The 22,575-nt window shown below is 36.2% G+C and overlaps 1 protein-coding gene across 6 annotated transcripts in view; it reads right to left on the reverse strand.

Annotated features, from left to right (window-relative positions):
- ZC3H13 (zinc finger CCCH-type containing 13) overlaps positions 1-22,575 on the reverse strand; it is a 108,434-nt gene that overhangs the window by 33,478 nt on the left and 52,381 nt on the right. For all 6 annotated transcript variants that reach the window (XM_053563490.1, XM_053563494.1, XM_053563492.1 and 3 more), the window contains 3 exons: positions 9,484-9,794; positions 6,461-6,925; positions 1,928-2,122 (listed from right to left, as the gene is read on the reverse strand). In XM_053563490.1, the coding sequence (XP_053419465.1) occupies positions 1,928-2,122; positions 6,461-6,925; positions 9,484-9,794 (971 nt within the window). The remainder of the gene's footprint in view (positions 1-1,927; positions 2,123-6,460; positions 6,926-9,483; positions 9,795-22,575) is intronic.

The raw sequence follows: 22,575 nt of genomic DNA on the forward strand, positions 1-22,575 counted from the left end.
CAGCATTGTGTAGCCACATTAGTCTTCCTTCAAATTCTAGGACATATGAAGCTATTTCCCAATTCAGGGGATTGGCACATACTCTTTCTTCTTTTACCCTCAACCTTTGCAAAGCTAGCTGCTGCTTCTTCCATTTAAGCCTCTGAATAAAAATCATCTCAAATTTTTCATAAACACTCTAAAGCAGATCCCTCTCTCTTTATTTCCATCTGCACTGCTTATTTTCTACATAGCAATTTATGATCACTTGGTTTTTTTGGGAAGGGGGATATGTCACCCCCTCCCCACTAAGTTCTACAAGGACAAGAACTACTATACCCCAAGTACCTAGGAAAGTGCCTGGTTTGGGTACTCAATAAACATTTGAAAAATATATCCTTAACCTCAGAACTATATTCCTATTTCAATCATACAACTGACATTTAATGAAGTAGTTAGAGTAAAATAGAATAGACCTGAACTTAAAAGACCTGAATTAGAATTCCAGTTCTAGAACTTACTTCTCTATAATACTGGAAACTTACTTTTCTTAGATCTAATCTCCAGAACTATAAAATGTGTATTATTTTATCATACCTACGCTTAGAGGTATACTGCAAAGATTAAGTCAGAACATTGCAAAGCAACTACCAAGTTCCTAGCACCTAGCAGAAGCTCAATATGTGTGGTTGAATTAACCATAAGATTAAAACCAAATGTTACTACTATGTTCAGGTAAGAGGTGAGAGAAACCTGACCTAGGTAGAATATTAAAATAGAAAAAAAGGTAAGACGTTAAGGAAAAAAAAAATCAAAATAGCATCACCAGGATGTTAGAAATAAAGAAAGAGAGGTAAATTAAAGTGCTAGTGAAGAAATAATTTCAGATATTCACATGGAACATATAAACTCCAGCCCTATTTGTAATGAAGGAAATCTTTTAACCCAAATGAATTAGGCTTACCTTAATGAACTCAACCCAACTAACTCTCCTGCCTGACCTTATCTATGCTTCCCAAAGTAGATGGTATCTTAGAGACTTTGTTCTCCTTCCATTACTGCCCATTTTAAGATACAGCATTACCTCTTTGATTCAAAATTCAATTCTCTGGCCCATCATGTTTTTATACTATATTAATCTCAGCATTACAGCTAATCTTACTTAATAGTCAGCCAAGGTTAGTAAGATTATCATGAAATTTTAAATGTTTAAGGGTCTTAATATGTACAGACAATGAACACCTGCCAAAGAAAGTACCTATAACCCTTCTAAGTGTTTCCTAGTAATCTTTGAATTTGATTTCTATGGGAGATCATCTAATACAGTGGTTCTCAACCTGTGGGTCGTGACCCACAGGAACTGTATTAAAGGTTGAGAAGGGCTGTGGCATTAGGAGGTTGAGAACCACTGATCTAATAAGTTAACAGAAAAAGTTTTAGCTTAAGACATAAAAATAGCTAAAGCAAATATTATATATATTCTCAGGATGGAATGAATATAAATAAAATATTCCTCCAAACAATTCCCAGCCCTATCATCATTTTCTTCTTGCTCCTCTCCAGGAGTCCTTGTAAGATGCTATTGATTACAGCTAAGCAGTGAGCAGCTAGGATATATAGATGAGAACAATTAGGTGTTAATGTGAATCGCAATTGTCTAGACTGCCACCTAGAATCTACATGCTTTATGGGTTGTGAGCTACTTGGTCAAGATGAGAGACTCACAGCAGGCATCTCAGTTTGTTCACTGTTACCAGGAGGTACTAGTCACTGGCTATTTACAAAATCCCTCTTAAACCAAGCAAACAAAGATGATTATGTGAGTAAATAGTTTCAAATGTATCATTAAGCACCAGTCTTAAGATTTCATAAAAGTAAATTTCTAACTGTTTTAAGTAACAATTCCCCCAACTAATGTTAGTATTTAATAAAATTCCGTTGGACAAACCTCTTTCTCTGTTGTCACGACGGTCTCTCTCTCCTCCATGTCTTCTTTCAAATGAAGAGTCTCTCGTTTGCTCTCTGTTGTCTCTTTCAGGATATCTGTCTCTTTCAGGATAGCTACTTCGAGTTTCCCAGCTGTCATGATAGTTGCTACTACTACTGTGACTATCAATCTGAGAACCTCTTGTGCCTCGACTTCCTAAACAAATGATATTCATACGAACATTTAACACATACACTTTATTCAACAGATTTCATCAGTCACAATTTTTTCTACTAAAAAACAGTAATAGATTATTTTTGTATTCCAAAGTATAATAATCACTGTTGAAAAGAATATTAAGCATTGGATTGGAATACTCAGAACTAGCCCTGTGGCCAAACTGCACAGAGCTCCACACATAACTGTGTGCATGTATAGTTGGTAAAATCTGAACACATTCTATGTACCAATGTCAATTTCTTGGTTTGGACACTGCACTATAGGTATAAGAAAGCTGGAAAAGGGGTACAAAAACTTCCTTACACACTGCTTTGCAATCTCTTATGAATCCCTAATTACTTCAAAATAAAAGCAAATTTTTAAATTTGGAGGAGGAGGGTAGGGGTAAAGAAAGAGAAGTAGGGTGTGCTTGTGATAATCTAGGAATATATGACAAAGACAAAGATGGAAACTCTGAAGGCCCTGTCTTGGACATCACAGAAGATAGATAAACCCTGATGAAGATGAGATCACTCAAATTTACAAGAACATATGAAAAACTTACCCAAATCCACTCAAAGTGAGACTTAGAATGCACTTTACACAAAATAAAAATAAATGTAACAGGCTTTGAGCCTTAAAAGAATTATAGCCTAATTTTAAATACTGTAACAGGGTATTTTAATAGTCAAAATATCTGTAAAGAATATTTTAATAATTAGAGACCAGGAAGAAAATATTTAAAACATTTTTAAAGACTGTAAGAGGGCTATTTATAACATCTAGAAGAGTAAAGTATCAGATTAGGTGCAGCTAAGAAAAATGTAGTAAACTAGAAGATAAGTCTAAAGATACAACCTCAGATAGCAAAAGTCTCTTCTAAAAAATAAAAAAATGTAGCTGGGTGCTGTGCCGGGTGCCTGCAGTCCCAGCTACCCAGGAGACTATAGCAGGAGGATCAGCTGAACCCAGGAAGTTGCTGGGCTGAAGTTGCTGTGAACTAGACTGATAATGTCACGGCACTCTAGCCTGGGCAATAGAGTGAGACTGTCTTTCAAAAAAATAAATAAGTAAATAAATTTAAAGAACATAAATGCTTAATTCACAATTAAATCTTAACAAACCTATTCTAGACACCTAACAAATGACAGAATTGTATTTATTTCAGGAATGCAAGGATAGTTCTAAATATTAAAAGAACATTCACATAAGTAACAAGGTAATAGAGACAAACTATGTGATCTTCTCAAGAAGGAGAAAAAACAGTAGTAATAAAAACTATTAGCCTAGCTGAGAAAATTAGAAGAATCCTTAGTACAATAAAGCAATCTGCAAAAAATAACAAACATTGCACTTAATAGTGAATTGCCAGTAACAATCTTTAAAATCTGAAACAATGTGCTTGCCATAGTGGAGTCATAAGGATTAAATGAGTTTGCGTATAAAAAAAAAAAATCTGAAACAATGCAAAGTTCCATTTATATTCAACATTGTATTGATGAAGATTCTCAACAGGCTATCAACAGAAAATAAATAATGGCTTGGTGCCTGTGGCTCAAGCGGCTAAGGTGCCAGCCACATACACCTGAGCTGGTGGGTTCGAATCCAGCCCAGGCCCGCCAAACAACAATTACGGCTGCAACCAAAAAATAGTCAGGTGTTGTGGCAGGCACCTGTAGTCCCAGCTACTTGGGAGGTGCAGGAAGGCGAATTGCGTGAGCCCAGGAGTTGGAGGTTACTGTGAGCTGTCATGCCACAGATCTGTGGCGACAGCTTGAGGCTCTGTCTCAAAAACAAAAAACAAACAAACAAAAAAACAAAACAGAAAATAAATAATAATCAGAAAACAGTCAAATTAGTGTCTTCCCAGACATACTGGTTAAGAGAATCTAGTTAGATCTACTAAGGAAACATAGCAACATCATTTAAATATAAGATTAATAGGCTCGGCGCCTGTAGCTCAGTGGTTAGGGCGCCAGCCACATGTATTGTGGCTGGTGGGTTCAAACCTGACCTGGGCCTGCTAAACAACAATGACAACAACAACAACAAAAAATAGCTGGGCGCTGTGGTGGACACCTGTAAACCCAGCTACCTGAGAGGCTGGGGCAAGAGAACTGCTTAAGACTAAGAGTTGGAGGTTGCTGTGAGCTGTGATGCCACAGCACTCTACCAAGGATGACATAGTGAGACTCTGCTTTAAAAAAAAAAAAAAAAAAAGGCTCAGCACCTGTAGCACAGTGGTTATAGTGCCAACCACATACACCAAGGCTGGAGGGTTCGAACCCAGCCCAGGCCAGCTAAACAACAATGACAACTGCAACAAAAAATAGCTGGGTGTTGTGGCAGGCGCCTGTGGTCCCAGCTACTTAGGAAGCTGAGGCAAGAGAATTGCTTACGCCCAAGAGTTTGAGGTTGTTGTGAGCTGTGACGCCATGGCACTCTACCAAGGGCGACATAGTAAGACTCTGTCCAGAAAAAAAAAAAAAAAAGATTAATATATAAATATTAATTACCATTGTCATGTACCAGTAAAGTATTACAAAACATGTTTTAAAAGATACCATTTAGTAACACATGCACAGTTATTTAAAGGCTGGAAAAGCCTAAACATCCACCACTGTAGGACTTACTTACTTTATGATAAATATTATCCCATAATGGACATTATATGTCAAAGAAGAAAAGAGCTGTTTACCACATTGATAAACTTTTTATTCCGATCCTCCTGCCTTAGCCTCCTGCATACCTGGGGACTTTAGGCACCCGGCACAACACCCAGCTACGTTTCTTTTTTTTTTAGAATGTATAAAATGATCTCCAGATATTTTTATTCAGTGAAAACAGTAGGATATAAAGATGTGTATAGTTTTTAAAAGATTATTTTTGTAAAACTAGAGGGGAAAACTGTGTGTGTATATATACTGGCTTGCGTAAAATGTTTTTGTAAAGAATACATACTAAGCTGACAAAAAAGCACCCAGAAGTAGAAGGGAGGCTTTTCACAAAATATCATTTTGTACTTCTGAAATTATGAACCATGTGAATGCATAATCTAAAAAAATTTTTTTAACTTAGAACAATTTTAAAAGTACAATTTATAATGGCAACACAAAAAAAGGGTAGTCGGGAATAAAATATCTCTAATATCTTATGGGAAAAACACCATAAATCAGTAAATTTAATGTACTGAAAACCAAAATCCAATAGTTTTTTCACAAAATTAAAAACTGTTTTTAAAATGTATATGAAAAATTATAGAGCCAAGAAAAGCTAAGATAACTCTCTGAAGAAGTAAAAGGACCTTCAATATGTTATTATGAAGTTGTACTACTGACCAGGGATATATTAAACAGATCAAAGGAAAGATTAAGAGTGATCAGAGTTCTGCAGCAGTTTTTGTGGGGAGGAAAAAGGAGAAAAGGTATGGAGAAAAGGTCCAACCTAATTAAGTGCTAGCAGTTTAGAGCTAGTCATAAATATATTTAAGAATCTGGGGGAATGGCAAACGCCTTTTTGTGGCAAAAAAGAAAAAAATGGCTCAAGATAACTGATATATAATGGTTTGAAACAAATACAAATACTGAAGAATACACAAATCAGGCATTTGAAACACTGACAATTTGGCTTGGCGCAGGTAGCTTAGTGGTTAGGGCACCAGCCACGTACACAGGAGGCTGGCGGGTTCGAACCCTGCCCAGCCCTGCCAAACAACAATGATAACTACAACAAAAAATTAGCCAGGCGTTTTGGTGGGCGCCTGTAGTCCCAGCTACGTGGGAGTCTGAGGGAAGACAATCTCTTAAGCCCAAGAGTTTGAGGTTGCTGTGAGCTGTGACGCCATCGCACTCTACCAAGGGCGACACAGTGAGACTCTGTCTCAAAAACAAAACAAAACAAAGAAAAAAAAAACACTGACAATTTTTGAAAACCCATCATTTTAATTCTACTTTACTTTAATGATCATTTGATCATATTTATTATTTATTAGAAATAATCGCTTACTAGAAATTTATTAGAAATCACTCCCTGTGATTCTACTTTTTTTGCTTAATAGCAATTTTCTTGATGTCTACACTAATCAAGATGGTAGGCATGGCCAGCTAAAATTCAACCCGGTGCTGCAGATCTTGTTCCATGTATTTTTTACTGCTTTAACTAGTAATACTGATTGGGAATTTATATGGAACATCACAAAATCAACTAATGAAAGTTACTTTGACAAAATCATAATGAATTTGAGAAATAATATATTTAGAAAAGCTATCTTAGCAGATTTAATACTTTCTACATGAGCATACAAGACACAGTTCACTGACAAATCAAAAACCTTACCTTTTTCAGGTAACTCAGGCCCTCTCCCCCTACTTCTGCCCATTCGGTCATTTCTAATTTCACTTCGAGACTCATTTCTGGAATCATTTCTTATTTCGGTACGAGAACTTTCTTCTCTCAAATGGTTTCTGCCGTAACTACGAGATTCTTCCAGATACATATCTTCCTTTCGATGAGTATCTCGACTGTCACGATCCCTGTAGTCGTGGACATCACGAGTGGATCGAGAATCTCTGGGATCACGGCTCTCTTTAGTATCTCTGCTATAATCCCTCATCTCCCTGGAGTCTCGAATGTCTCTGGAGTCTCTTAGTTCCCTTCTGTCTCTTGTATCCCTGATGTCTCTCCGATCCCGACCATCTCGAGGTTCTCTGTCATCTCTGTGGTCTCTAGAAGAGCTCTGTTCCTGTTCATACTCCCGTTCTTCTCTTGTGTCCTTTTCTCTATCCCGTTTGCCTCTAGTTTCTATAATGCAATTTTGGATAGTAACTATAATTCCTTTTGCAAAGTTTCAGGAAACAAGTCAATTTAATATAGAGCTTTTACATTTTTATTACAATGGTAATTCATGTTCTTTATAGGGAAAAAAGGAGAAAACGTGGGCAAGAAAACCATAAGCTAAAATAATTTACACAAAGATAATTTTATTAATACTTGATAACTATGCTCTTCTTGGTTGGTAAACTTTGAATATGAAATTCCTATGTCCCAACTCACCCATACTTATAGATCTCAAACAAGTGAAATAAGTAAGTTGATCTCACATCACTGATACCTTAGTTTTTAGAAACCACTTTTACATCCAGAGGCACACAGTGACTAATCACTTCTACTGAGTATCAGACTAGGCTAGACCACACCAGATGTGACCACCTCAAATGTACTTAAGCACTTGAGAGTAGCCTGTAGTTAGTAAGCTGGCTGGCTAAGAGATATTGTTATTTATTCATTTTTATGCTGAGCTGTATTTCACATTCATGTGTGCAACAGTCTCTAAAACTTTCTTACATAAAGCATTTTCTAGTCGGGCATACACTCATGGTCCAGCTACTCAAGAGGCTATGGTGGGAGGATAACTTGAGCCCAGCTGAGGCGGAGTTTAGCCTGGGCAAATAGTGAGATCTTACTTCCTGATTATTTTTTAAAGCTTTTCTAGCATAACATAGAAAAATAAATAATTTCCTTTTTTATAAAGTTGGAATGAGCCTCAATGATTATCTAAACCAAACTTGTCCTTTTGATTGGATTCTCCTATAAAATGCTTTTATACTCTGGAATTGCCACAATCTGAGGAAGTTTTAAAACTATAGTAGCCTTATCCCCCAAAACATTATAAATTTATCTCCTTTTCTCTTTGTCCCCATTGGTAGGCCCATAGACTTTTTCAAGGACCCAAACACCTTGTATCTACAAAAACCCTAGACATCTTTACATCAATAACCTATCTCCCAACCAATTCTTTTGTCTATATGCCTATACCCACAAATGCTGCTTAAGGACTGAAGCAAGAGGCCAGGATCTAACAGTTTCTCCTCTTTCTGTACAAATCACTATTGCTCCTCCTCTAGTAACAACTGTGCCTGAAAAAGTATTCAGTTAGTGCAGATCTTTCTTCCATAATGTCCCATTTGTCTTTATAAAAACTTCTAATTATTGTATTTTTTCTTTTTCTACCTCACCATCTTTCTACTGAAATTATCCTTATTTCAAAAAATGACATCTAAATAGAGAGGAACAAAATCTGCTAAATCTCTTACGTGGACAGTTAAATAAATATTTTCCTTACAGAGAACATACGGTTTGTTACTGAAAGAATTCTTTCTGTAACATAAGCCCTTCGTAACACTCATAAAAAACCGGTCCTATGCGACTCAACTGCATATTATTTTCCCTTCATTTGTATGTTTAATAATAATAGAGTTTTCATTTAATAACTATTAAATGTATATTATATTCCTGGTCCACTGCTGTTGCTAAATATCTTATTAAAATTAATAGATATAGGCACAGTATAAGAGGATTTTCCCATCTTACCAATGTTCCATAAACACTATTGTGCTAATCTGGTTCCAACCAAAATCATGTACACAAAAAAATAATTCTATAAAACAGGTGCTTTCTCCAGTCCCTACCTATGTATCCACCATTGTCTTGAATAAATTCTTGTTTGCACTGTTGACAGGAAGAAAATAAGTCCAACATGTTTCATTGGAGATTGGTGTATTATATTCACAGACAGGCATTTAAAATGCAGATTAAACACAAATGTTGTTGCAAGTAAGCAAGTATTTCCTGAGTACTATGTTCAAAAACTGTCTAGGAGAAGTTGGAAAAAACACTGTTAAGTTAAATCAACAAAGGACAAGAAACTTAAGAAGTACAGAAAGAGAAGAAAGCTATTAGGCTTTATTGCCAGGTAACAATAACATCTCAGTTTGAAGAGGGAGCCGCAAATTCCAAGTCAACTTAATTTTCAGGAATCTAACAGTGAAAACTGCTCTGCTTACTACTTTATTATGAGTAAGACTCAGAATTTTGACGACTTGGCTTGCACTAACCTTCTGAGGGTTTTTCCCAGTCTTCATCACTTTATAAATACACTTTTGATGCTTTGAAACTCTGTTCTCTGATTTCTTGCTTTTCTTCCCTTCACTTCTTGCATTTTTAAAGATATTAACTAAGCAATTGAAAGGGATGCTCTAAGAATCAGATGGCCAAAATATTTCTAGAACTCAAGAGTACTATACTCAGTAAAGCATCTTAAAGAACGAACTTACCATACCTGTAAAAGCCCACTACGTATACTTAAGAGCTTACGCTTAAGCATCTACTTAAGATGTTTAAGCATCTCCTATTGGCCTCAAGAACTCTAGTATAGTGTGTTACAGAAGATTTACTATATAGCATAATTCTCTTCCAGCCCTTATTATAACAACGAATATGGATGTCCAATTTTTTAATAAAGAAAATATCTATTTTAGAAAAAGAACTCTAAAAACATCAAGCTAAAGTACAGTATATACCTTCCCTCCTTTCATGACGCCGATCATGAGATTGTGAACTTCGTTCATGATCATGTCTTCCTTTCTCTCGCATTGGGGAGCGATGTCTTGGAGGACTTTGCTTTCTTTGAGGAGAAGACAAAGAATTTGAAGGGTAAGGAGAAGCAGAGTGCCTTAAAGGTGGAGTTAATGTCCGCTGATAAGATGGTGAAGGAGTCCTTTTTCGACGAGGTGAAGGAGAATGTCTTTGAATAGATGATCCTGATTGTGAGGAAGATGAGTGATGTCTAGAAGATATTGGAGAATGATGCTGTCCTATTGGGGAAGTAGACCTATAAGCAAAACAGTATCAGTAAAAAAAATAAAAGTGTTGAAAAGCTTCCTGTTTAGTCAAGGAAAATCTTTTTTAAAAACAAAAAGTTGAATGTAAAAATTAAAGCTAAAAGTATAGATAATAATTACAGGACAAATTTTAATTCACAATGCTATAAAACTGTAAGTAAGTTACATTATAGAGACATGATTTATTTTTAAGTCAGCTGGAAGAAAGAGCTCCAAATTGGAGACATGCAGTTGTCTTTTCCCCAAGTTTTGGTACCAAGGCACACTGCCTTTTCCAGGCAATATCCTCTCTCTACCTAACTTAAAGTATAGAATTCATTTTCATAATCTCTTGACAGTGTGAATAAGTACTTGGTGAGGGAAAATCCACAAACAGCTACAGAAAAAAACAAACAAAAAAACATACTACTGAGCTCCAGATAGGATGTGGCTGTGAGAAAGCCTGTAAATTCAAGGCTGTGGGAAAAGAGGAGCTATCAGCAGCTAGAGCAAACAAAAAGTCTGTGCTAACAAGGTTGACATGTAGGACTGTCCAAGAATTCTAGGGTTGAGAAAAGGATAACAAAGTATATACTGTCTTTATTAATCTGCTCTCATTCATGGGCAACACAACTGAGCTTTAGTTTATTCCTAGTTTAAGTAAGGCCTCTTTTACATCTTTCAAATCATCTTCTTTCACTTCTACAAAGAAATAACTCATAACTTCACAAAGCACATCTCAATCACTTCTAGAGTCTGTTACGTCCAGCCCTGTCCATACTGAATATAATATAAGGTGTCTGTTATGGAGAGCTGGAATATACACATTTATGCAATAACTAAAAAGAAACTGCATTAATATTTAAAAAATAACATTCCAGATATCACATGCCCAGTTAAGTATCACATTCCTTAAAGCAATCATTTTTCATGGGTTAGAAGCTTATTTGAAAAAAAAAAATTCTGGCATTACTTTCTGTCTATGATTATATTTTTTATAATATGTACTTGTGGCAAAATCATTAATAATACTAAACCAAAGTTTCTGAACTTTGGCTCTACTTTTGTATTTTGCACTGGGCAACTCTTTGGTAGAATGGGGAAGTGGTATCCTGTATACTGTAGGATGTTTATTTGCAGCCCTGGCCTCTACCCATTACACGCCAACAGCATCCCTCCTACTTTCAGTCATGACAATAAAAAATTACTCTAGACACGGCCAAATGTCCCCTGTGAAGCCAAATAAAGCCTGGTTGGAAAACTGCTGCCCTAAACTATGATATTTACAAATAACACATTAGTAGACATTTTAATAATAAAAGGACTAAATCTATAACATATATGTATAAGAAAAGTAATCCAATGTATTAGAAAGAATTTGCAGGATAAGAATTTAAGACAAATAAAAATCTCTTGAATAACAGTTGACAAAGAAGCTAATTAGAACATTATATTCACCCAACCATCTATTTTCCTGTGTTTCTATTAAAACTTTATGCTTTTAATAAAAATTGGTTTCCTTTCTAAATATAAAAAGCCATAAGCCACTATAATTTAATTGAATAAAAATTTATTAACTTACAGACACAAGTGGAAATGCTCAATGTGTTTTACCCAAATTTGGAAAATGGCCATTCAAATTTGTCCTACTGAATAGAAAAATCATTACAAGTGTGAAAATGAAAATTGGTATTACTTGGTGCTTTTCAATTTCATCAATTTCTAGACAATTTCAAAATATCTAATTTAAGAAAATAAAGAATGGCATCCCACTGACCTGACATACTGGTTATTTGAGTTTATTTATGTTGTATACTTAAGATTGTTTCAAGAGTGTCTACAATAGCCATTAGCCATTAGTTGATAAAACTTAAAATATATTATGGAGCAAACATGTTTCTATTCAAACTTGGTATGCATGATTAAAAAAACTTTAGTTCAAGCCTAGGATAATTAAACTGTCATATTAAGCCTAGAACACTAATGTATTGCCAAGAAATGGCTTCAACTTTTTAACCATATTTTCTTCTTAACTCATCATTCCAGGGGAAAAAAGTTTAAGCAAATTCTTGATTTAATTTAAGCAACTTTACATTTTCCTTTCTGTGACTACTCTTTTAAAAGTCTGATGAGCCAGGTATGGTGGTTCATGTCTTGTAATCCCAGTTACTTGGGAGGCTGAGGCAGGAGAATTGCTTAAGGACATAAGTTTGAGACCAACCTGGGCAACACAGTGAGATCCTGTCTCTAAAAACAAATAAACAAACCCTAGCTGGACATGGATGTACACACCTGTAACCCCTGCTATTTAGGAGGCTGAGGCAGGAGAATTGCTCGAGCCCAGGAGTTCAAGGCTGCAGTGAGCTATGATTGCACCACTATACTCTAGCCTACATAACAAAGACTCTGTCTCAAATAAATAAATAAATAAATAATTTGAAGAAAAGTCTGATGACTGAGAACAGTGAGTAGAGAGCACCTGACTACCAAAGCAAGACTGCTCAGATTATGAATATGAGCCTAAGTGGGCCTGAACATATGTCTGTTCTTTATATTTAAAAGGTATGACTTTAAGTAATGAAACTATCTTAAAATTTGGTTAAAATTATCAGTACTTTGGCTACAGACTAAATATGTGACATGTGAAATTCAAATAAAGAAAAAATAGAAGTGTACTGAATGAAGAGCAGCTCAATACCTTAAAACACGAAAATCTGATCTTTAGCCTGACTGGATTCCAATCAGAACATTTTTGATGCTGCCATAGTAGAACATGATGTGGTGTGGAATAGGAATATTCAGAATATATTTCATGGGGGAAAAATGTGAAAAGTTAGAAATTAAAAATAATAAAAAAACTAAGATGCAATTTTACTTGCAAACCAATGTTTACCCCAGCCTTTCTCAAAAATAGTAACACCAATTTTTCTCTCAAAAAATGGCTTCTTTTTCAAATGTGAAAATTTGCTTTCATAATGCAACTAACATTCACATTTATCCTTTGTAAACATCATGTAAAATATATACATTTTGAAAAAACAAATGTAATATGGACACTACATTACCAAAATCAACTGTTTTCAGTAGTAAAATAAAACTTGATAAACATTTCATATGTAGAAATATTTAGGTTCTATTACTTTATGTAAGAAATTTATCCTTATTAAAAATACTAATTTATTTGAATATACTCAACACATATTAAGTGAACAAACAGTATGTTTAAACTATTATTTTAGAGGTGAGGATACAGAAGTAAAGATGGCAAAACTGCTAACATCATAATAACGATGATAGGGAGGGGCAAGATGGCCAACTGGAGCCAGCCTCCAACAGAAGCTCCCATCCAGAGGGAAGGATAATGTCCAGAAATGTCCAATTAAGCTGAAGACTGGGAGCCGAGCTCAGAGAGAAGAGTGATAACTGCAGGTCACCTCTGCTGAGGCAAGCTGCAACTCCAAGAAAGCAAACTTCAGCTAAGACTTCACCAGAGTCGACAAGAACCAGCTGAATATAAGACAGAGCCACCTAACCCCACCACATCAAGCAGGTTTCCTCAGCCTCAGATTATAATACTGTATGGGTCCTTTAAAAAGCTGTAGAAGAAAAAGCTGCAGTCATCAGTCCCAGATCCTTGACAAAGGGCTGGTTAACCACAACTCCAAGAACTCCCAATCCAATTTCACTTTACCTGCCCATCTAGCCAATGGTGAAAAACAATCATGAGGTGGAATCAGCGGAAAAACTCTGGCAACATGAATAATCAGAGTAGATCAACTCCCCCAAGGAACGATATGGAAGACACAGCACAAGATCCCATTCATAAACAAATGGCTGAGATTTCAGAAATCGAGTTCAGAATTTGGACAGCAAATAAGATCAACAGAATGGAGATAAAGATGGAATTGGAATTTCAAGGAATAATTCAAAAGATGTCTCAAGAATTCAACAAATTCAAAGACAAAAGTCACCAAAGATTTTGACAAACTGAGATAAGAACTTGCAGCCCTCAAAGATCTGAGAAATAGAGTAGAATCCCTCAGTAACAGAATGGAGCAGGCAGAAGAAAGGGTCTCTGACATTGAAGACAAAGCTTTTGAACGCTCCCAAATGCTCAAAGAGGAAAAAAGGTGGAGAACAAAAACAGAGCATTCTCTCAGAGAGCTCTGGAATAATTCAAAGAGATCTAGTATTTGCCTTATAGGAATACCTGAAGGTGATAAGGTTGCTGCTAAGGATACAAATGCTTTACTTCATGAAATAATAAAGAGAATTTTCCAGACCTGCCAAGAGATTCTGAATTTCAGATAGCAGACAGTTTCAGAACACCAGCACGACTCAACCCAAATAAAAATTTTCATAGACACATTATAATTAGCTTTGCCAAAGTTAACATGAAGGAGAAAATTCGCAAGCAGCAAGACGTGAAAACCATAACCTACAAGGGGAAGAGTATTAGAATGACTGCAGATCTTTCTGCTGAAACCTTTCAAGCTAGAAGAGGGTGGTCATCTACCTTTATTCTCCTTAAACAAAATAACTTTCAACCCAGGATCCTGTATCCAGCTAAACTGAGTTTCATTTATGATGGAGAAATTAAATACTTTAATGACATTCACATGTTGGATAAATTTGCCATAACTAAACCAGCTCTCCAGGATATTCTTGGAACTATCCTCCATAATGAATAGCACAATATTCCACCACCAAAGTAAGCTCACTCAGAAACTTTTAATCAAATTCCAACTTCCATAGTGGTAAAAGGATTAAAAATGTCCACTGGACTTTCAAAAAACTCAATACCCAAAATACTATCTGGCTTATCAATACTCTCAATTAATATGAATGGCTTAAATTGCCCTCTAAAGAGGCACTGGTTGGCTGACTGGATACAAAAACTCAGGCCAGACATCTGCTGCATTCAAGAATATCACCTTACCTTAAAAGATAAACATAGACTCAGGGTGAAGGGATGGTCGTCTATATTTCAGGCAAATGGAAATCAGAAAAAAGCAGGTGTTGCAATTTTTTTCACAGATACAATATGCTTTAAACCAACAAAAGTAAGGAAAGATAAGGATAGTCACTTCATATTTGTTAAGGGCAACACTCAACATGATGAGATTTCAATTATCAACATTTATGCACCCAACCAAAATGTGCCTCAATTTGTAGAGGGACTCTAACATACACAAGCAACTTGATTTCCGCCAGCACTATAATGGTCGGAGATTTTAACACTCCTTTGGCAGCGTTGGCTAGATCCTTCAAAAAGAAGCTAAGCAAAGAAATTTTAGACTTAAACTTTTTTTTTTTTTATTAAATCATAGCTGTGTACATTAATGCAATCATGGGGCACCATACACTGGTTTTATATAACATCTGATGTTATTTTCATCACAATGGTTTTTAGACTTAAACTTAACCATTCAACATTTGCATCTAACAGACATCTACAGAACATTTCATCCCAACAAAACTGAATACACATACTTCTCATCAGCCCACGGAACATACTCCAAATTTGATCACATCATAGGTCACAAGTCTAATTTCAGCAAATTTAAAAGAATAGAAATGATTCCTACTATTTTCTCAGACCATCATGGAATAAAAGTTGAACTCAGTAACAACAGGATACAAAAACATGGAAACTAAATAACCTCATGCTGAATGATAGCTGGGTCATAGATGAGATTAAGAAGGAAATTACCAAATTTTTGGAACAAAACAATAATGAAGACACGAATTATCAGAACCTCTGGGATACTGCAAACGCAGTCCTAAGAGGGAAATTTATAACACTGCAAGCCTTCCTCAAAAGAACGGAAAGAGAGGAAGTCAACAACTTAATGGGACACCTCAAGCAATTGGAAAAGGAAGAACATTCCAACCCTAAACCCAGCAGAAAAAAAGAAATAAGTAAAATTAGAGCAGAACTAAATGAAAATGAAAACAAAAGAATCATACAACAGATCAACCAATCAAAGAGTTGTTTTTTTGAAAAGGTCAATAAAATAGATAAACCTTTAGCTAACCTAACCAGAAGTAGAAGAGTAAAATCCGTAATTTCATCAATCAGAAATGATACAGGCCAAATAACAACAGACTCCTCAGAAATTCAACAAATCCTTATTGACTATTACATAAAACTCTATTCTCAAAAGTATGAAAATCTGAAGGAAATAGATCAATACTTGAAAACATGCTACCCTCCTAGACTTAGCCAGAAAGAAGTGGAAATGTTGAAAAAGCCTATAACAAGTTCTAAAATAGCATCAACTATAAGAAATCTTCCTAAAAAGAAAAGCCCAGGACCAGATGGCTTCATATCAGAATGCTACCAAACCTTTAAAGAGGAACTAGTACCTATATTACTTAACCTTTTCCAAAACATAGAAGAAGAAATACTTCCCAACACATTTTATGAAGCAAATATCACCCTGATACGCAAACCAGGAAAAGACCCAACAAGAAAAGAAAATTATAGACCAATATCTCTAATGAATACTTATGCAAAAATATTCATAATAATAAGATCTTAGCAAACAAAAATCCAACAACACATTAAACAAATTATACATCACGACCAGGTGGGTTTTATCCCAGGATCCCAAGGATGGTTCAATATATGTAAATCCATAAATATAATGTATCACATAAACAAATTAAAAAACAAAGACCATATGATTCTCTCAATTGATGCAGAAAAAGCTTTTGACAATATCCAGCATCCTTTCTTGATCAGAACGCTTAAGAAAATAGGTATAGAAGGAACATTTCTTAAACTCATAGAGGCCATCTACAGCAAACCCACAGCCAATATTGTATTGAATGGAGTAAAACTGAAATCATTTCCACTCAGATCAGGATCCAGGCAAGGATGCCCACTGTCTCCACTGCTTTTTAATATTGTAATGGAAGTTTTAGCCACCTCAATCAGGCAAGAGAAGGCAATCAAGGGGATCCAAATAGGACCAGAGGAGATCAAACTGTCACTCTTCGCAGATGATATGATTATATATCTGGAAAACCCCAGGGAATCAACTACAAAACTCCTAGAAGAAATCAAGGAATACAGCAACATCTCAGAATACAAAATTAACACTCACAAATCTGCAGCCTTTATATATACCAATAATAGTCAAGGGGAAAAAACAATTAAGGACTCTATTCCCTTTACAATAGTCCCAAAGAAGATGAAATATCTGGGAGTGTATCTAACTAAGGATGAAATCAAACTTATTACTAAGAAAAGAAAACAAGTGATCCCATTTCATTGTGGGCAAGAGACATGAACAGAAGCTTCTCTGAAGAAGACAGGCACATGACCTACAGACACATGAAAAAATGCTCATCATCTTTAATCATCAGAGAAATGGAAACCAAAACCACTCTGAGATACTATCTAACTCCAGTAAGAGAAGCACACATCACAAAATCCCAAAACTACAGATGTTGTCGTGGATGTGGAGAAAAGGGAACACTTCTGCACTGCTGGTGGGAATACAAGGTAGTATGTCCCTTTTGGAAGGAAGTTTGGAGAACACTTAGGTATCTAAATGTAGACCTGCCGTTTGATCCGCAATTCCTCTTCTAGGTGTATATCCAAAGGACCAAAAATCATTTGGCAATAAAGATATTTGCACCAGATTGTTCATTGCAGCTCAATTCATAATTGCCAAGTCATGGAAGAAGCCCAAGTGCCCATCGACCCATGAATGGATTAATAAATTGTGGTCTATGTATACCATGGAACACTATGCAGCATTACAAAAAATGGAGACTTCACTTCCTTTATGTTTACATGGATGGGGCTGGAAAATATTCTTCTTAGTAAAGTATCTCAGGAATGGAAAAATATATATCCAATGTACTCAGTACTACTGTGAAACCAATTTATAATCACACTTGCATATGAAAAATGAAACGCAACTATAGCCTAGGATGAAGGAGGAAAGGGGAAGGAGAAGGGAAGGGGGCGGTGGGTCAATAGAGGGAGGGTTAGCAGGGGGACCACACCTATGGAGCATATTCCAAGTACAAGATGGATCTATCCAGGTATAGAACACAAATGTCTTAATTCTGTAACTGGGTAAATGAGTGAAGGCTATGTTGATTAGAAGGATGTAAGCACTCCAATTTGTACAAATAATCAACACATTAAATCCCATAATGGCATAAATGTATTTATGATATATGTACAAATGACTTAATAAAAAAATAAAAATAAAAATGAAATCTGATCATATAAAAAAATAATGATGATGATATTAATAACAGCAGGTAACATATTGCTATTATGTGCATGACACTGTTTTAAGCATTTAGTCTTTAATCTTTAATCTTTATGACAATTATCTTATGAAGTAACTGTGTTGGGTGATTTCATATGTCAACTTGACTGGACAATGGGATGTTCAGACACCTAGTTAAACATTTCTGGGTGTGTATGTGAGGGTTTTTTGGAAGACTTTAGCATTTGAATTGGTGAACTGAGTAAAGCAGAAGATCCTCCCCAATGTGTGTGAATATTATTCAGTACGTTGCTGGCCTGAATGGAACAAAAGGGTGGAGGAAAGCCGAATTCTCTCTTTACCTAACTGCTTCAGCTGGCACTCAGGCCTTCAGACCCAGATTGGAATCTATACTCAATGGCTCTCAGAATTTCCAATCACACCATCAGCTTTCTTGGGTCTCCAACTTACAGACAGCAGACTGTAGGATTTTATAGACGCCAATGAGCCAATTTTGTAAATAAATTTCATTCTGGATATACCTCCTATTGGTTCTCTTTCTCTTGAGAACCCTGACTGATACACTGAGACAGAGAGGACTGAAAACCAGCCTGTCAAGTGACATAGTTTATAGTTTAGGCTCGGGAATAAACCAATAATTAAGCAAAACAATTTCAGCTTAGGGGTACCAAAATAGAAACTTTTAGGTCCCAAAAAAAAGTATGTCAGAGCAACTACTTCAGTTTGCTTGGTAAAGAGAGGATCTTTACTGAGGAGATGATATTTGAGCCAAGTGATGCAGATCTGAAGGAAAAGCTTTAGGAATTGATAAGCACAAAGGAGGTAGGAGGCAAAGTGATAAATAAGAAGAAAGACAAAGTAGAGCCACAATTTGAGCGAGCAGAGAGTCTTAATGAGAGAGGGTCAGAGAACAGACAGAGCCAGATAACATGGATGATAAGCCACGGTCACGTCTGCATTTCACTCTAACCATGAGGGAAATCACTGGAGAGTGTTCAGCAGGTAAGTATCATTCAAAATAATAACAAAATCTTACTTACCTAAATAAATCAGTAAGATGAAGAAATAAAATGTTTCTGTGTGATGATGTTTTAGACCTAGTAGCTTGTTGTCCCTTTGCAACATGGGTAAATACTCCCTAAAAAGGGAATCATTTCTAATCGAACAATCTACAGAACCAGACACTCTTGTCTACGGGAACCTCTCAAAAAGTCTCCCCTTAAATATATAATGCTACTTGTAAAACAGATTTGGTTATAAAAACCAAGTTGTAGATAATAAAAGTAAATTTATGCCAAAGTGCTAACAATTGGGGTCAGATTTTATTTTTGTAAGTAGGTAGAAAAGAAGTACAATTGACCCTTGAACAACATGAGTTTAAACTGTGTGTGTCTACTTACATGGAAAATTCCCCCCTCTGCCACCAGAGACTTAAGACATGACCACATCACCTACTCAACCTGAGGACCTTTATAATGATCCACTTCCACCTAAGAAGCAATAAATACATTTTGTTTTCCTTATGATTTTCTTAATAATATTTGCTTCTAGCTTACTTTGTTCTAAGAATGCAAACTTACTTTACTGTAAGAATACATATTTAGGGCGGCGCCTGTGGCTCAAAGAAGTAGTGCACCTGCCCCATATGCCAGAGGTGGCAGGTTCAAACTCAGCCCTGGCCAAAAAAACTGCAAAAAAAAAAAAAAAAATCATAAAAAAAAAAGAATACATATTTAATATGGATAGCATGCAAAATATGAGTTAATCAACTATATTATCAGCTTCTAGTTAATAGTAAGCTATTAGTAGTTAAATCTGGAGGGAGTGAAACGTTATGCATGAATCTTCAACTGTGCAGGGGGTCCATGCCCCTAACAACCTTGGCTCAGTCATCAACTGTAATCTCAAAAGTCTCAACCTAACAACAAGGAATGTTAGAAAAATCCTTAAATTAACATAATCTTTAATGCCATTCAAATCCAGAGTAATTTTAACAACTAATACAACTTTTACAAAATCTGGTTCAAGATAAAAGCCTTACATAGACTTGTTCAATCACATGACTAGGCAAACTAAAAACTATGCCTACCAATGTGATCAAGAGTCAGAAAAAGACAAATACAGTAGAGCCTCCATAGCTGACAACTTCCCTGCATTGACCACCTCCTTACGTTAACCTAATTTTCATAGACCAAACATGCACTACATGTATACATAATCAGTGCAGTAGTCCTGGTTCCTTATGTTGACCCTCTCCCTATGTTGACTTTTTTTTGCAGTTCTTGGCCGGAGCTGGGTTTGAACCCACCATCTCCAGCATATGGGGCTGGCACCCTACTCCTTTGAGCCATAGGCGCTGCCCTCCCTATGTTTACTTGTTACAGTCCCTTGGGTGGTCAACTTACAGAGTTCTACTGTACCTGGGACACACATATAGATTACTTTTAAGCTCTAGGAGTAAGAGAATCAGTATTTCAAATGTAATAAAACCCCCAAATAACATCAGCATGAGGCCACTGACTCCTATCTTCCACCTAGTGGAACAAGTTAAGGTTACTATTTTCTTCTAAGGATAGGACCAGACCAGTCCAGAAAATAGCAAGCAATCTAGTCCTAGGGAAGAGGGAGGTAAACAATGGCTCTCAAGTCCCTGATCCACATTTCCCAGACTACATCAGGCCAAGAAAATGGGTGCTAAACATAGGTGGTATCTGAAGTCTTTGCTACTGGTTGAGAAGTCCCATCTAGTCATAGGACCCACAATTTTTTCCATGGTCATTTAATGGTCAGTGAAAAATAAAATTGTCACCACATAGCACCAAAACACAGCCAGATTGGGATTAAATTTTGAAAGTATAGCTATCTTACATATTTACTGAATTAAAATTTTGGGCTCCATCTTCCACATTATACATTGTTGACTAGAACAATTATTGGAAAAGAACTAAACTTCACAAGTACTTACTGAGACTAAAACCCTCTCTGAAACTACTTGAGAACGGCCCTCCTCAACTCTCTGATTTCACAAACCAGTTGGAAATAGCTAAAAGTGTAATTTTTAGGATCGTAAACCCCTTCTAGATTTTGGACATGAGAGTTTCTTTCCTAAATTCAACAAATTTTCCCAATATCAGACCTACAAAAGAGAGTTCAACCCTTGGTTAATTTGACTAAAGGCTAAAGGTATATTTTTTTTCCACTGTGTTTCAATGCCTTATTTTGATTGATTTATTTATTTATTTTTGAGACAGAGCCTCAAGCTGTTGCCCTGGGTAGAGTGCCGTGGCATCACAGTTCACAGCAACCTCAAACTTCTGGACTTAAGTGATTCTCTTGCCTCAGCCTCCCAAGTAGGTGGGACTACAGGCGCCTGCCACAACGCCCGGCTATTTTTTGGTTGTAGTTGTCGTTGTTTGGCAGACCTGGGCTGGATTCGAACCCACCAGCTCTGGTGTATGTGGCTGGTGCCTTAGCCGCTTGAGCTATAGGAGCCAAGCCTATTTTGATATTTATAAATGATTTCATTGTTTTTTTGGAGATAGAACCTTACTATGTCGCCCTCAGTAGAATGCTGTAGCGTCACAGCTCACAGCAACCTCACTCTTGGGCTTAAGCGATTCTCTTGCCTCAGCCTCCCAAGTAGCTAGGACTACAGGCACCGCCACAATGCCCAGCTATTTTTTTGTTGCAGTTGTTATTGTTGTTTAGCTGGCCCAGACAGGGTTCAAACCCGCCAGCATCCATGTTATGTGGTTGGCACCGTAACCACTGTGCTACGGAGCCAAATGATTTCATTTTTAACACAAGTCTATCATAAGCTCGGAGTATAATATAATTATGTTTGGCTACATTACAAATCTCTTTAAGTGCCTTAATTTTATATCCTTGTCCACTGACTGGGTTTAATTAAAAAAAAAAAAAAACAACCCTCAGATAAGTTAATTCTTAGACTGAGTAAAAGCATATCTCTTTATGATATTCTTCGTATTAATATCCACTGGTTAGAAATATGTTACGAAAGATACTACAAATACAGCAGTGCTTTTAAAATATGTATCATCATTTTTAAAAAAAGGTATGTAATTGTAATTCTAGCACTCCGAGAGGCCAAGATGGGTGGATTGCCTGAGCTCTCAGGTTTGAGATCATCCTGAGCCAGAGCGAGACCCCATCTCTAAAAATAGCTGGGTGTTGTGGTGGGTGCCTATAGTCCCAGCTACTTGGGAGACTGAGGCATGAGGATCGCTTAAGCCCAAGAGTTTGAGGTTGCTGTGAGCTATGATGACGCCATGGCACTCTACTGAGGGCAACAAAGTGAGATTTTGTCTCTAAAAATAAAATAAAAGTATGACACTCACATCATGATTATATTTTTTAATGTATCCTTATCTTCAAGAGATAGGGTATCCATAAAGTTCATATGCAATTTACCATGTTAAACTATTTTAAACTGCACATGAACTTTATAGCTACCCTGCATACTAAAATATATATGAATGAAACAATATGGTGTCTAGGATTTTTAAGAAACAAG

This window comes from Nycticebus coucang, chromosome 15 (genome assembly GCF_027406575.1).
Source record: "Nycticebus coucang isolate mNycCou1 chromosome 15, mNycCou1.pri, whole genome shotgun sequence".
Taxonomy (NCBI): domain Eukaryota; kingdom Metazoa; phylum Chordata; class Mammalia; order Primates; family Lorisidae; genus Nycticebus; species Nycticebus coucang.